Genomic DNA, 14,229 nt, shown 5'->3' with positions numbered 1-14,229 from the left:
TGATTTTGGCATATAACTCGGAAAAGTGACATGATTATAATATTCCCGGGCCCTGGAAGCTAACATGGTCATTAGGTACTAGAGCTGAAGACTGGTCATCTTACTATGAAAAACACGACTTCTTAGGAGGCTAATGGTACATGTGATGGCATCTACGCAGCCCAAGTGGACCAGAGAAGTAAAATGAAACCTAGTTTCCCCGACTGCTTGCCATGTCATCTTGGCTTTAGAGAAAACGCTGCCTGGTTGGGCTTGTCCCGATGCCTTCTTAAAGGTGATCCAGTACTCACGGGTAGTGTTCTTTATTTTAAAAGCTAGACTGTTATCGAACAGAAAGGTGACTCCAGGGAATCATTATTATTTAGAATTTCTTAGATGTCCAATTTGGTTAAAAGCAAAAAAATAAACAGATTATTAAAAGGATGACTCAATCTTATACTTTCTCAAACAGACACTGAGTGACAATTCATTATACTCGTTATCCTTTCACTTAAAGGCACACCTTATTTCTGGAGGTAAAATTACGCAAGTGGCCAAGGTACAGGCAAACCCAATAAAACTGGACACTGTACATGTCAGGATTTCAACTACTGACTAAGAAAAGGCTGTGTCAACATTTATCTTTCTACGTCATCGTACAGTGTTTTAAGATCAGACCGAGGACACTAATTACTAATACATAAGTTATCAACTATGTTTCATGATTTGTAAAGTGATTGTCCATCATTATACCTTATGCCAAACGGAGAGGACATGTCAGCATCGGGGAGGAGGAGTTCATTCTAATTAAGGGACGTCACAGGTGTCATGTCTCAGATGTGTTTGGGGGAGACTTTGTCCTACACTAAACAAAGGCTCTGATTTTGTTGAGCTGCTGTTGTTAATTTGATCCCAACAGGCCTTACAAGATAAGACACTCTGCATTTGTTATGCAAAACTATGCTTTGGTTTAAAGGAAACTCCAGGGGATCTATGTGGTTTAAGGTGTAAAGAAGAGCTCAGGCAATAGTTATGGGATATAATCTGCAAAGGTTCACCCAGTTCCATGGCTCCAGAAAGTTGTAAGTCCACTAGTATTTGAAATCTTTTTCTGTATTTTACTCCCTTTTAGGATTCTTCAGTGAAATTTTTGATTCAAACATTCTGTGATAGTGCCAGGTGTAGCCAGGCACCACGCAGCAGTTCCTCTGGACTCCAGGCAGGGGAAGTAGTTGTGGGTGGAGGCAATTAGCCACCCATTCCATGTCTCTCCTGTACCTGTCTGCCCTCCTTCCTCTACTGCTCCTGGATAGAGACCAGCCTGATCCTTTAGATGACCATTTGCAAGCTTCTTAGACCTGAGCAACTACTCAGTGGATTAGGGGGTAGAACAGAAGCACTAAACATGATATTATGTCAATTAATTGGGATCTTTCATGAAACCCTGACCCCAAACCAAGGAACCAAATTATTTTTTTTTCATTCTTTTTTAAACATCTAAAACCTAAAGCAGGCAATTTCACAATTTTGAGAAGATACATAAGGAAACCAACACTATTACACTATAGCTGAGATACATTTTTTACTTATTGATACTTTTTAAGAAATTTCCTTGTTGTTTGCCTCTATCATGTCCTCCGTTCCATATTTTCTTATTTTCCTGGGTCAAGTATAGGGCAAATGCTGCTTTCATTCTTATCTCTTATATTCTCTTCCTTTATCCTCAGATTCCATGGTCTCTCTGCCATATAGTTTCCTTTCTTTTCTCTACTTTTATTCTTCTTAATTATCCCTAGAGTCTACCTGAAACATACATAGTAAGTGGAGGTCAGTCAAGATTTGTTATGAGGAAAGGGTGTTCTTTCTGTATCAAAAAGGAGTAAAGCTATAACACTGTGTTTTGCGTATGGATGGCGAAGATGACCTAGAAGGAGCCATGGTGGTGCGTGGTTACTTGCTGGGCTGCCGATTCTACAGTCAGCCAGTAGTTCAAACCACCAGCTGTTTTATGGGAAGAAGATGAAGCTTTTGACTCCTGTTAAGATTTGCAGCCTAGGAAACCCCAAGAACAGTTCTATTCTGTCCCATATAAGCTACTATGAGTTGCAATCAACTCGATGGCTGTGCATTATACAGATCAAAATATAACTGGTAACCTTTTTCTTATGACAAATACAAAAGCTCTGAAGCTTTTGCCGATCTTTGTGACTCTCCACTCGGTACAGTTTTAGCCCTTTTTAACACAAACACCTGAGGGGCATTGTAACAGCAGCTAAGGTGTGATTCTCAAATGACATGAGAGAGTGGCGGGGACCAAAGAGAGTGGAGGGGCAAGGGGTAACAGAATTTTTGTAAAGACTGATGTCACCCGTGTGCATAATATATTCAAATGCCTCTACTACAGACCCTTGAATTTTCCACCTTCCCTTGCAGCTATGAGTCTAACCACGTGACAAAAGTGTCCAGTAAGATAAACTAAAATAGGGGGGGAGGGGTGTGGAGGGAGGGGAAATAATGAGGAGCTGATGCCAAGGTTTCAAGTAGAAAGAAAATGTTTTGAGAATGATGATGGCAACAAATGTACTTGACACAATGGATGGATGGATGGATTGTGATAGGAGTTGTATGAGCCCCCAATAAAATGATTTTAAAAAGAAATGATTAAAAAAGTTAAAAAAATTTTAAAAGATAAACTAAACTAAACTGCTTTAGGAGGCTTTCCTTTCCAAATAAAACCCCAAAGCCTCATGAGGAGAGTACAATGCCCTAGTCTGCTCCTGCCTGGGCTACTAAGGAGTCAGGTGCCAGATAGCATGTGGCAGGGCTGATGTTCAGGACTGTCCTGGCTGCCCCCAGTACTCCATAACTCTAGCTCGCTGCCTTTGAGCCAATGGTGACTCACAGGACCCCCAGTGGGCTTCTGGGACTCTTAACTGTTGATGGGACTAGAAAGCCCAGTCTTTCTCCGGAGTTGCTGCTACTCTGTTCAGACTGCTGACCCTGTGGACCACAGCCTCATGCATAACCACCTCTCCCCCAGGGCTCCTAGGTGCTCTGTAGTCAGGGATGGCCACTCTCTGGTCAGCAGCCCAACAGTTCAGTTACATGCTTGTCATCACTGATTTCTGACTAGACCTAAAAGTCAGACAAGAGTTACCACCACAGAAGTCTGAGTTAATAGTAATTTTCTTGTTAACCCCAAGAAAGGTAACTTATTCCATGCAGAGTGTTACTGTAAGATTTTAATAAACACAGGTGCAGTCAATCTCTTGGGAGGAGAGGTAAGACCAAACACTGCAATGGGAGGGACCTGGCCTAGAAACATTTCCTGAGCTGAATGAGTAGGAAGTGTGAGTGATTATAACTGTTAATTACTAAGGATGGCTGTAGGCTATTCTTTTAAAAAAGGTTTCCACAACTTGGCTTGAGCTGGTTTGTGCTAGTCCACTGTAAAGACAGGGGCTGGAATGGAGTAAGTAGTACTTCGGTACCATTTGCGTTCTGTAGCAGAGAATTAAATATTTTACCTATACACAGTTTTAGAGTTGTTAGAGGACTGCAGGGTGTTCAACAAAACTACTGTGTAATGCAATGTTTCACAGAGTGGGCAATACTGCCCACTGTGGGGCGCGGGACTGTTTCAGGGGAGGCTGCAAAAGCAGATACCTACACTTTAGCCTGCATGTAGGTTATATCACCAAAGTTTTATAACTTGATGTGGGTGCATTGAGTTGTTTGGGATTTATCTCTCTCTCTGAAAAAGGGGTGGGAAGTCAAGTAAGTTTGGGGGCCTAGGGTATAATATAATAGAATGGACTAGAAACCATTACTGGCCAACTTGAGGGAACATGTAAGTGACGTGTCTAAACTATCTAGCCAATGTTTACATCAACAGTAAGCATCTCTAAGACTATCATGGGTGTATCTTTAAAAACCTTTTCTCTAGACTTCCCTATCAAAAACAAAACGAGAACTTGATCTCAAATCATGACTTCAAAATGCTCTGCTTACCTTTTTTTTCTCCAGTGTAAGGCACATAGTCTTCCCTGTCCTTGGTCTCCAATGCTTCCTTCTCCAGGTAGGACAGGAGGTGCTCCCGGTCAAAGGGCCCCGTGGTTGGCTTTGCCGTCTGGTTCTTCTGCCGGAACCCTGCGGGCAGAAGGGCATTCTGCCAGAGAGAACCAATCAGTCACGGCGACCACCAAGGACACCAAGCACCTCTGTTCACCAACAATTACAGAAAGAGAATCACAAAAGAATGCCAGGCTAGAATGTACAGCCATGAAACACTTCATTATAGGATTTTCAGGAAGCAATGTAAATCTGCTCTAAATCACAGATGACTTTCTTGATTAGGCCGAACTTGCTTAAATTATTATTAAAAGCAGCACGCAAACACTTTCTTTAGAAAACATGCTATTAAAACACTTTCTTTAGAAAGCGCTCTATTATTATGAAACAACCTTTAGTCTTTGCATTTTCTGAGATGGTGAGATAGTTTATTGTGCCAGCCTGGCTGATAAACGCAGGAGGGATTGACTGAGGGGCGGAGAGATGGATGGCTTGGTGAGCCTTGCCTTTCTTGTCTCTCGCTCTGTGATCATCGGACCAGTGTGCGGCTGCCTTGCTTGTTCTGTGCTTTAATTTAAAGGCTACAGAGCCTGTGGGACGCCTAGCCTGTGGACTGTGTTGCTGTAAGTTGAGGTCCCTTTAAGACTTCTCTGGAGCTGGGGACTGGCGATTGGTGACCTGCCTTGTGATTGGCTGCTGTGCTGACATAACCTAGCTCTCTCTACAAATAGAGGAAGATCTAGCATCAGATAGAGACTTGAAGGACTGCTAGTCTCTCAACTTTCTCTCAGGGACGTGAGTTGCACTGAGCCATTTGTAGTGCTTTCTAATTTAACTGTTTATTTCTTGTATTGTATATTTATCTGTATATGATTTAACAGTTCATTTCTCGTTATATATCTAATTATCTTTATAAATAAATATATTATATTATCAGGAATTTGGTTTTATCTCTCTAGCGAACCCTGTCTAACACAGATGGTAATTAAAATATAGTTTTTAAAAAACCTTTAATAAACTGCCTGGCACAGACGCATATAAACAGAATCATTTTATGACCATAGAATGTTAGATAACTAGATACATCATATTCCTTTCATATACTTTTAAAGAAATATACACATTGAAACAAATGACTAAAATTATATTTCATTCTAAAGGCTTTCTCATAAAAATAACATGTATACTATACATGGGGTAACGGAGATTTTTACTTATTTATGCTTGGACGTAGTGTAATAAGATTCAACTTTTACAGGCATGTGGCTGTACACATACACACAGCAGCGATCGCTGTCAATGAGCTACTATGGACCAGGACACTCGAAGATATTTAGAGCAAGAGCCCTGTCCCTGGGTTTTCATGGGGGCACCCAGTTTTTTGAGGGCAGGGATGGACTGCAAATGGGAAGAGGGGATGAGGTTTGCTGAATTTAAGTTGTCTACTGTAGGCCCTACTCTGAATTTTCACAAAGTCCAGGAGGAGCAAGAGGTAAATTCTGGAGGTCATCTACCTTTGGCTGTGGTCCCATTGTGGAGGGCATTCTCTGCTAATAAACAGGAACGGGATGAGGCAGAGTTCTGACTTTAGTAGAGGGTGGGAATCAGACCACACTCTTTGTTCCATGTATCTTAGTTAATATTATTTACAATGGATTAAGAAATTCTATGCTACAACTGAAGGAGAAAGAAGCTGCTTCTGCAGTGGCATGGGGAAACCTGGCTAATTCGTAAGAGGCCAATCCTACTGGAAACATTGTGCCAAAGGCCCCAGGTCGTGTGTGTAGAAATGAGATACAGTCCAGGGGTAAAACACAGATGGCATTTGGGTGAAATCTGATTGCACCATGTTACTCTCACCAAATGACCTTTCCCTGCACCACGTTACTCTCACCAAATGACCTTTCCCTGCACCATGTTACTCTCACCAAATGACCTTTCCCTGGTAAGAAGGTCAGGCAAGATACTGATAGGATTCACCTGGAAGTCAGTGTGAACAAGATTCCCTGCAATGCCATCCTGCTTCATATAAGATGAGTCCACTGAGAAGCACGGGGTGTGAGCTCATCATCGGAAAGAGCCAGGAGTGGAGTACATCCACTGGCCCCAGCATCTGGCTTACCCCTGCCTGACTTCGGACGACAGACGGAACTGATCCCACCACCACATCTGGGGCATTTCCTCGAACTTTAGTGATGTCTATGGGATACCGCAGCGGTTTACAGAATCAGGAAAGGTGAGACATATACTCAAGGGAGGAGTTGGGGAAAGGTGGAGCTGACTATCATGTATCATCTTGCAAGAGTCAGACTTTTGGAACATTTTTCAATGTTCGGTACTAGTTTGGTATTAATTCCTATAAAGTAAAATGAATTACCACCACAAATGACCAAAGACCAAAAACTGCCTTTCCCCAGTAGTCCTGAGTATTCGCTTGCTTTGAAAACAGGAGGCAGCCAGCAGCAGTCACACAAAAGGGCTAACCCTCTTACGCAACCCTCTCAATGTTGGCGGTAATGTTGAACTTCATGGTGGCAGAAGACAGTCGGTAATTTTTCATTAATAAGAGGGGATCTCGTACGGACACTGATAACAGGAAATACTCAGTTTACTTTGAAAATAACCATTTTGTAACTAGGAAATAGAGCTCTTCAACTTGATGATTTGCCAAGATCTAGGAATAGCTTTCCTAGGTTTACCTCTGTGCACTCATTTAACTAAAAATGGTGCTTCTTGTAAAGGCCCACCTTTGAAGACAAAATAAAGCCCATAGCGAAACCCGCACAGAGAATTTTGTAACACAAAACTGTCTAGAGCAGCTGTTCTCAACCTGTGGGTCACGACCCCCTTGGGGGTCGAACCACCCTTTCACCGGGGTCACCCAATTCATAGCAGTAGCAAAATTACAGTTATGAAGTAGCAATGAAAACAATTTTATGGTTGGGGGTCACCACCACATGAACTGTCTGAAAGGGTCGCGGCATGAGGAAGGTTCAGAACCAATGGTCTAGAGGAATATAGAAAAGAAACAAGATGTCTGCCTTCAAATTTTGAAACAGAGAAAAGAACTACATGGAAAGACTCCATCCCCAATCAAGTCTGATCCATTTTCACGTCATAAAATGCAAAACCCAAAAACCTTCATTGATCTGCTTAGCTTTTCTTCCTCTCAATTGTCACCACTTCGGCCCCAAAGCTCTGATAAAGTCCAACTGAGCTATGACGTTAGCCTCCCAACCCCACCCCCATCACTACTACTCCCAACAAGCTTAGTCTAGCCCAGCAGTTCTCAACCTTCCTAATACCGTGACCCTTTTACACAGCTCCTCATGTGGTGGTGACGCCCCAACCATAAAATTATTTTCGTTGCTACTTCATCACTGGCATTTTGCTGCTGTTATGAATCAGGTGACCCCTGTGAAAAGGTGGTTCGACCCCCAAAGGGGTTGTGACCCGCAGGTTGAGGACCGCTGCGCTAGCCTCATCTCCCAGCACACTGCCCCACCCTCTGCACTTAGAGCACAACAGCCCTCTAGTCCTCGCCATACAGCGCCTTCTCTACATGGTCTTTCTGCACACGGCTCACCGTTCCTGGACTGCTCGCCCCTCCTTCTTTACTGCTCGCTCTTTGACTTCGCTCCTCAACAACCATGCTCCTTTTGCTCACTGTTGTATCCCTAAACGTTGGATAGCATATAGGCGCTCTCCAAATATGTGAGTAAAGATTTCAGGATATGTTTCAAGAAATATGCTCACCAAGGCAAATTGCTAACATTTACTTTCCTTCGCTATCAGTGTGGCTTGGCTGTACTGCTATTTTCTGGAAGTGAAGATAGACCAAATCCACTGAGTTGGCTCTGACGGATAGAGAAGAATTGCCCCTTTGGGTTTCTGAGTTTGTAAATCTTTACAGGAACAAGAAGTCCCGTATTTCTCCTGCGGTGGGTTTGAACTGCTGACCTTGCAGTTAGTAGCTTGATATGAAAACCCACTTTACCATCAGGGCTCCGGTAGTGGTGAGAGAGGTGCACTATTCCATCTGACCTTGGCAACCCAAGGGAGGCACACAGCTTTAAAAGTGATGTGTTTAAATACAGTCTTTGACCAGGAAATAAGTAAGTTGACAGGTTTTAGAGTTATAAATCCATGAATCAAGCTTCACTAAAAGCTTATTCTCAAGTGACCTAGTGAATCATAATGATGTAACATAAAGATAAAAATCTCATTAAAATGGCTGCCACTAATAATTACAAATTCCTTCTATGCAGTCGAATTGTTTTAATAATATAGCCCTAGTTGTGGAAATGAAAACACAGAATTTGCCTCAGCTGTCTTTTGGGGACTGCTGCTCTGAGGAAACACACTGAAGAAACACACTGAATGGAGACTGAGCCATGAGGCCAGTTCATCTCACCGACGGCCCTGCTTCTCTTTCACTGGCCAGGGCCTGAGCACCTTCTGCAGGGACTGGTCCCTCCTGCTAGCATGTCCCAAGTACATGCGATGTAGTCCCATCCCCAATGGGGACTTGCAAACAAGAGAATACAGGCATCATCTGTAATATTCATACCGCACAAGAGTCAGTGAAAGACTCATGGTCCTTTAATAGAAAGGTCACTATCTAGTCTTGGTACTTTCCCTAATTGTAGTAACTAAGGCAAGTCACCTAATTCGTTTCTCATCTGTGAGACAGAAAAAAGGGACTAAATGAGTGGCTCTTAACCAGAGGGGCTGTCCCCTAGGGAACACCTGCTTATCACAGCTAGAGGTGTGCCACTGGTGTGTGGGACATACAGCCCAGGGGCGGTGCTAAATGTCTTACAACGCACAGGACTGCGCTTCACAGCAGAAGTATCTGCCTAAAGTGCTGACAGTATAGAATCTGAAAACACTCAACAAGATGAACTCAAGTTCCGTCCAAATCAAAAACCATCTGATTCTAGCAGGGTTGCAGGCCGAATGGCTTGTAGAAGCGACTGCTGCAGCATGATCCCACACACCCCAGTTATCCTCCAGACCTGGGTGTCTTGTGATACTGAGAACCTGTCCTCATGATGGCAGCCATGCAAAAGGAATTTGATCTGAGGTACAGGCACAGCAGCCAGGTGCTAAAGTAATGCTCAGGAGCGTAACTGTTCTCTCGTTCTCTCTCTCTCTCTCTCATGCACGAATGCCTGCACGCAAAATATAAATGTGTAGCAAACAGTTTTATAATACAAATTCTTATAAATAATAAATTTATGGATCGACTGAAAATCTACTGCCACTAAGTCAATTCTAACTCAGCGACTTTATACTGAGGTTCAGAAACTACCTGGGAGCAAACAGCATCATTTTCCTCCCTCAGAGCAGTGAATTTGAACTGCCAATGTGGTGAACTAATGTGGTTAGTACCCCACTGATTAATCCACAGCACCACCGAGGCTCCTTAAGACACTAAAAACCCAAGTCCCAGCATAAAGAAATGTGGTCAAGAAAAGGAGCCTAGCAGGTTACCACTGCCTTTAGGTTAAGCAATCATAACCATTAAGCCTCTCTCTCTCGACCTTGTATAACAAACAAAATTCACTTTCTCGATATCAAAACATACATTCAAGGCTGCACCACAGCAGGCAGCAGTATTGTCGAAAACCTGCTATGACCAGGAAAGCGTTCAGTTTGGTACGTATCTATCAGAAAGGTAAGGAGTAGGTCTAAAGCCATGAAGGACACTCCGTAGGCACTTAATAGACGCTCTGAAGAAGCACAGAGGTTGGCATGTATAAAACAGCCAATTACTTCCTGCATGCTATCACAAACATGTTTCTCAGCAAGTTTCTTAAAGAGACAAGTTTCTTAGAGGACGGAAAATTTCAGGAGCCGTTTGAAAATGAGGATGCTGGAGAAGATAGATTAGAATAGCCTTGTCGAGGAAGAGGTGGGCCGGCTGGAGAGGAAGCAAAGAAGCAAGTTCACTTGAGCCGATGTGAGTGGGTGGTGCCGGGGCAAAGTTCTGAGAAAAATGCTACTTTGTTTCGAAGGCTGTAGAAAGTTCTTTGGGTTCTCTTTGTTATTAAGTGCCTACCTCGGGGTCAAGATCATCGAGAACCGTTTCCAGTTGCTTCAGTTCAACCTCAGACAGGTTGCCCAGGAGCTCGTCCTCATCCAGGTCCTTGTACTTTTCCAAATCCTTCCGGAATGGCAGTGCCATCACTGGCGATGTAGAAAGTCACTTCACTTTTGCTATATTCCGTATAAGTGATGCTGTTGGGGAAGAAAAAAAGTAACAATGAATTTTTTTAAATTACATCAGTGCCACCCTAAGGTGGACTTAGTTTCACCCTTAGGTCCACTGTTTGATTAGATAAAATGTTATTTCCACGAATCATATAATCAGCCATCATTTACCACACTTTATTACTATTTATGGATCATTGTCTTTTGTTGACAAAAAAGAAACTAAAGTAAAAATCCAAATCCATCAAACCAGCTACTTCATAGAATTTAGAATGGCTCAGTTTTAGAAGGAAAAATGCTAAAGTGAAAAAATTTCCATCAAGGACTTTCCAGGTTTTGCTATATTTCACTGTGGTTTTAATTTACATTTTGCTGAAATTCTGATGAGGTTTGTACATCCCTTCCTATGTTCATTAGGCAATAGTGATACTTAAAGAACAGTCTATTGCCCACTTTTACATTGAGTTGTCTTTCTTATTGATACACAGGTGCTCTTCACATACCCAGGACACGAATATTTGCTGCTTGCACATGTTTAACAAATCTCTTGTCCCATCTGTTTTCACTTTCTCACTAGTTCACTATGGTATAGCCTACAGTGAAACCTTTCTAAATGGTTTCACTTAAAATTAAAGGATTTACTGCTTTAGCATTTTTCCATTTTTCTTTTCAAGGCAATGGAGAAGGCTTCTCCTTTACATTCAGATCAGGGAATTTTGCCAAGAGCCAGGAAGACTTATGTGAATATGGCAAACCTCCCAGCAGCTTCATTCTGCTTCAGTAAACAGCACCTAGCTGGTGTGTATCCTAGCTAGTGTTGCTCAAACACTTCCCAATGGGCTAACGTTCTTCCGTCAGGTGGTTCCACTTCCACCTGACCACAGGCTCAGTTTCTCTAATTTGACTGTCCTTTCCCTCACAGCCCTCATCCTTCACTGAAGACTATCTGTATACTGATAATGCTCCAATTGGGTGTCAGAAGCAGCAGCTTAGAAGCTCCTCAGGGAGAGGAGGAGAGGGGAGGGGAGGTCGATGGTTCTGGAAGCCGTGCCTGCTTCTCTTTCTGGCCTGAGGATGAGGCAGGCTTCCTTGCTTGCTTGTCACTTGATAACTGTCTACTGGGACAAAGTCTGGCCTCTGATGAGCTGAAACCAGTGTGCTGGGAAAATATTTTAAGTGTATACTGTGTCCCCAGGAACTTTTTCAATTTCTCAAACTAGTGTAAAATATGTTTCATAAAACAAATTAACTTATAATGTTTCATATTGTATTAGTCTAGGTACTTTGGAGAAACAAATCCACAGCAACTCACGTATAAGAGAGAGTTTTATGCAAAGAAAATGTGCATCACGAAAACATCCCAACCCAATGCTGCCCAAGCCCACAAGTCCAACATTAACCCATTAACCCAACACCAGTCCACAAAGTCCTCCACCTCACAAAACAGAGGCAATGATGCCGACTGCAGGAGGAAAGCTGAGTCCGTGAATGTGTAAGCATCTCAGCACTGGCAAGGGTCTCCACACGGTTGCTCCAGCACCCAGGGTTGCATCGGGATAGATCCATGCGGCTTCTCCTTGGGGATGTCTTGTAGGAAATCCATCTTGCAAGCTGAAGCAGGGAACTGCTAAGGCAGCTGCACCCGATGCAACCATCACAAAACAAGAGACCCGAGAACTAGAAAGGCGAGGCTTCACCACCCATTTATCCCTCTGCCTTTCAACCAGCACCACATGTGATTATCGGCCAGGCTGGCACAATTAACTAACTCACATATGTAAGATATTTCAAAATTATTTGTTTCAATGTGGTTTACACAATGGATGGATGTATGGATTGTAATAACAGTTGTACGAGTCCCCAATAAAATGATTTTTTAAAAATTGCTTCATAATTAAAATGGTTCATAAAAAATAACAAAATAATTTATGCAAGAGTACAGGAATCATTTTTAAGCCAAATGGTTTTATAGTCATGAAGACGACCACCAACACTACCAAAATTTAAAAAACAAAACATAACACATGGAATCCAGGACAGATGAACTCCCCCAGGACCAGCGGTGAGAGTGGTGATACTGGGAGGGAAGGGGGGTAGAAAGGGGGAACCGATCACAAGGATCTACATATAACCTCCTCCCTGGGGCATGGGCAACAGAAAAGTGGGTGAAGGGAGACGGCGGGCAGTGTAAGGTAAGATAAAATAATAATTTGTAAATTATTAAGGGTTCATGAGGGAGTGGGGAGCGGGGAGGGAGGGGTACCCCTTAAGGGAAAAAGGAAAACGAGGAGCAGATTCCAGGAACCCAAGCGGAAAGCGAATTTTGAGAATGATGAGGGCAACGAATGTATAAGTCTGCTGTGCACAATTGATATATGTATGGATTGTGATAAGAGTTGTATGAGACCCAATAAAATGATTTAAAAATAAAAAATAAAATAAAAAACAAAACACGTTGTTGGTAAGTAAATTTGGTCATGTAAGTTAAATAGTTCTTAAGGAAAAATAGGGGGAAAATTAATTCAGGCATGTTTAGGCTGTTTAATTCTTTACCTTAAGTAAATTTATAGAGCAGTGGTCCCCAAGAGCTAAAGAATTACCCGGAGGGCTTGTCCAAATGCAGATTGGTTGACATTAAGACCAGAGCTTCTGATGGTGAAGGTCCGGGCAGGGGTCCGCACTCACTACCAGTGAGTTGATTTCGACTCCTAGTGTTCCCCCCACCCCCCTCACAGGGTAATTCTTCTCCAGAGTAGGAAGCCTAGCCTTTCCCGCCCCCCCAGCTCCCAGGCGGAGCGGTCTGCTGCTGCTGCTGGTCCAGGAGCTACACTTTGAGAACCAGTGCCATACAGGAGCTCACCTCATACACTCTGACTGACAGCATCTATCTTGTCTGCCAGACTGAAGAGCTCTGTACGAGTCGTCCCCAAAGTCGGTGTGGCTGTTGCCATGGTCTGGTTTCCTTTACACGGCTACTGCCTCGCCGCTGGACTGACTTCAGTTTGCCAGCCCCTCGCTTCTGAACGTTGGCCAATCAGCAGCAGACAGACATACTCCTCTGAGCACAAGCTAACCAATCATCCAATAACAGTGTTTCTACCGATGATGCCAACTCATTTCCAGACTGCTAGTTTGCCAATCCCTAAATTTCATGCTTCCCCCAAACCTTACATCAGAAGCAGTCTCCTCTGCTAGAGACTGCCCAACAAGCAATGTTCAACCCGCTGCCACTGAGTCCTGGCTGGCTCACAGTGACCCTATCAGACAGAGTGTAACTGCTCCCCCTATGGTTTCTGACCCTGTACATCCTTACGGGAGCAGACGGCTTTATCTTTTTCCTGTGGAGCAGCAGTGGGTGGGTTTGAACTGCTAACCTGGTGGCCAGTAGCCCAAGGCCCACCCTATAGTGCCACCAGGGCTCCTTCTCCCTTACTAGTACGCTTTGTCTCTTTACTATGGGAACAGAGTAGAAGTTTCACCAGACTTTAGGATGCTACAGATATTTAGAAAAAAACATTTTACAGTAAAAGCATTTTACTGTTGATACATATTAGCTAACAGCAGTCTAGATCAACCCACCCCCACCCCCCCACCCCCGATCTAAATAACCCTGTTATCTTTGAACAGAGAATGGGGTCACTGTCCAATAATCTCATGAGCATCTGCTTCATTTGTTTTAAAAAATTAAACATTCCTTTTGTTTGTTTGGATCTGCTTCTGACTGTGGAACCAATGTTAAAATAAATCCTCTCCACTTACACATTTTAACCTGTAAGGCATCTGAATGCCCTTGGTATGTTGGGCTTGAATTTCACCCCTGCTGGTCTGGGGAATATTCTCTTTGATGGAGAAGTGATCTACTTGTTCCTGGGATTGCTAAAACAGAGACTGAGTATGAGAATCTGTCATGGACAATATATATAACAGATTCCGGAATTCCAAATATTTCATAAAGTCATTACC

At 43.1% G+C, this 14,229-nt stretch overlaps 1 protein-coding gene across 1 annotated transcript in view; it reads right to left on the bottom strand.

Annotated features, from left to right (window-relative positions):
• The window catches only part of LOC101659539 (tropomodulin-3), a 75,096-nt gene that overhangs the window by 42,988 nt on the left and 17,879 nt on the right, over positions 1 to 14,229 (bottom strand). Inside the window, exons 2-3 of the mRNA XM_045286508.1 lie at positions 10,115 to 10,293; positions 3,991 to 4,147 (exon numbers count right to left, since the gene is read on the bottom strand). Of these exons, the coding sequence (XP_045142443.1) occupies positions 3,991 to 4,147; positions 10,115 to 10,240 (283 nt within the window). The 5' untranslated portion in view covers positions 10,241 to 10,293. The remainder of the gene's footprint in view (positions 1 to 3,990; positions 4,148 to 10,114; positions 10,294 to 14,229) is intronic.

This window comes from Echinops telfairi, unplaced genomic scaffold (assembly GCF_000313985.2).
Source record: "Echinops telfairi isolate 266 unplaced genomic scaffold, ASM31398v2 ScPeMD7_8;HRSCAF=38, whole genome shotgun sequence".
NCBI classification, from domain to species: Eukaryota; Metazoa; Chordata; class Mammalia; order Afrosoricida; family Tenrecidae; genus Echinops; species Echinops telfairi.
The sequence above is the reverse complement of the archived record's forward strand: the minus strand, read 5'-3'. Positions and strand labels throughout refer to the sequence as shown.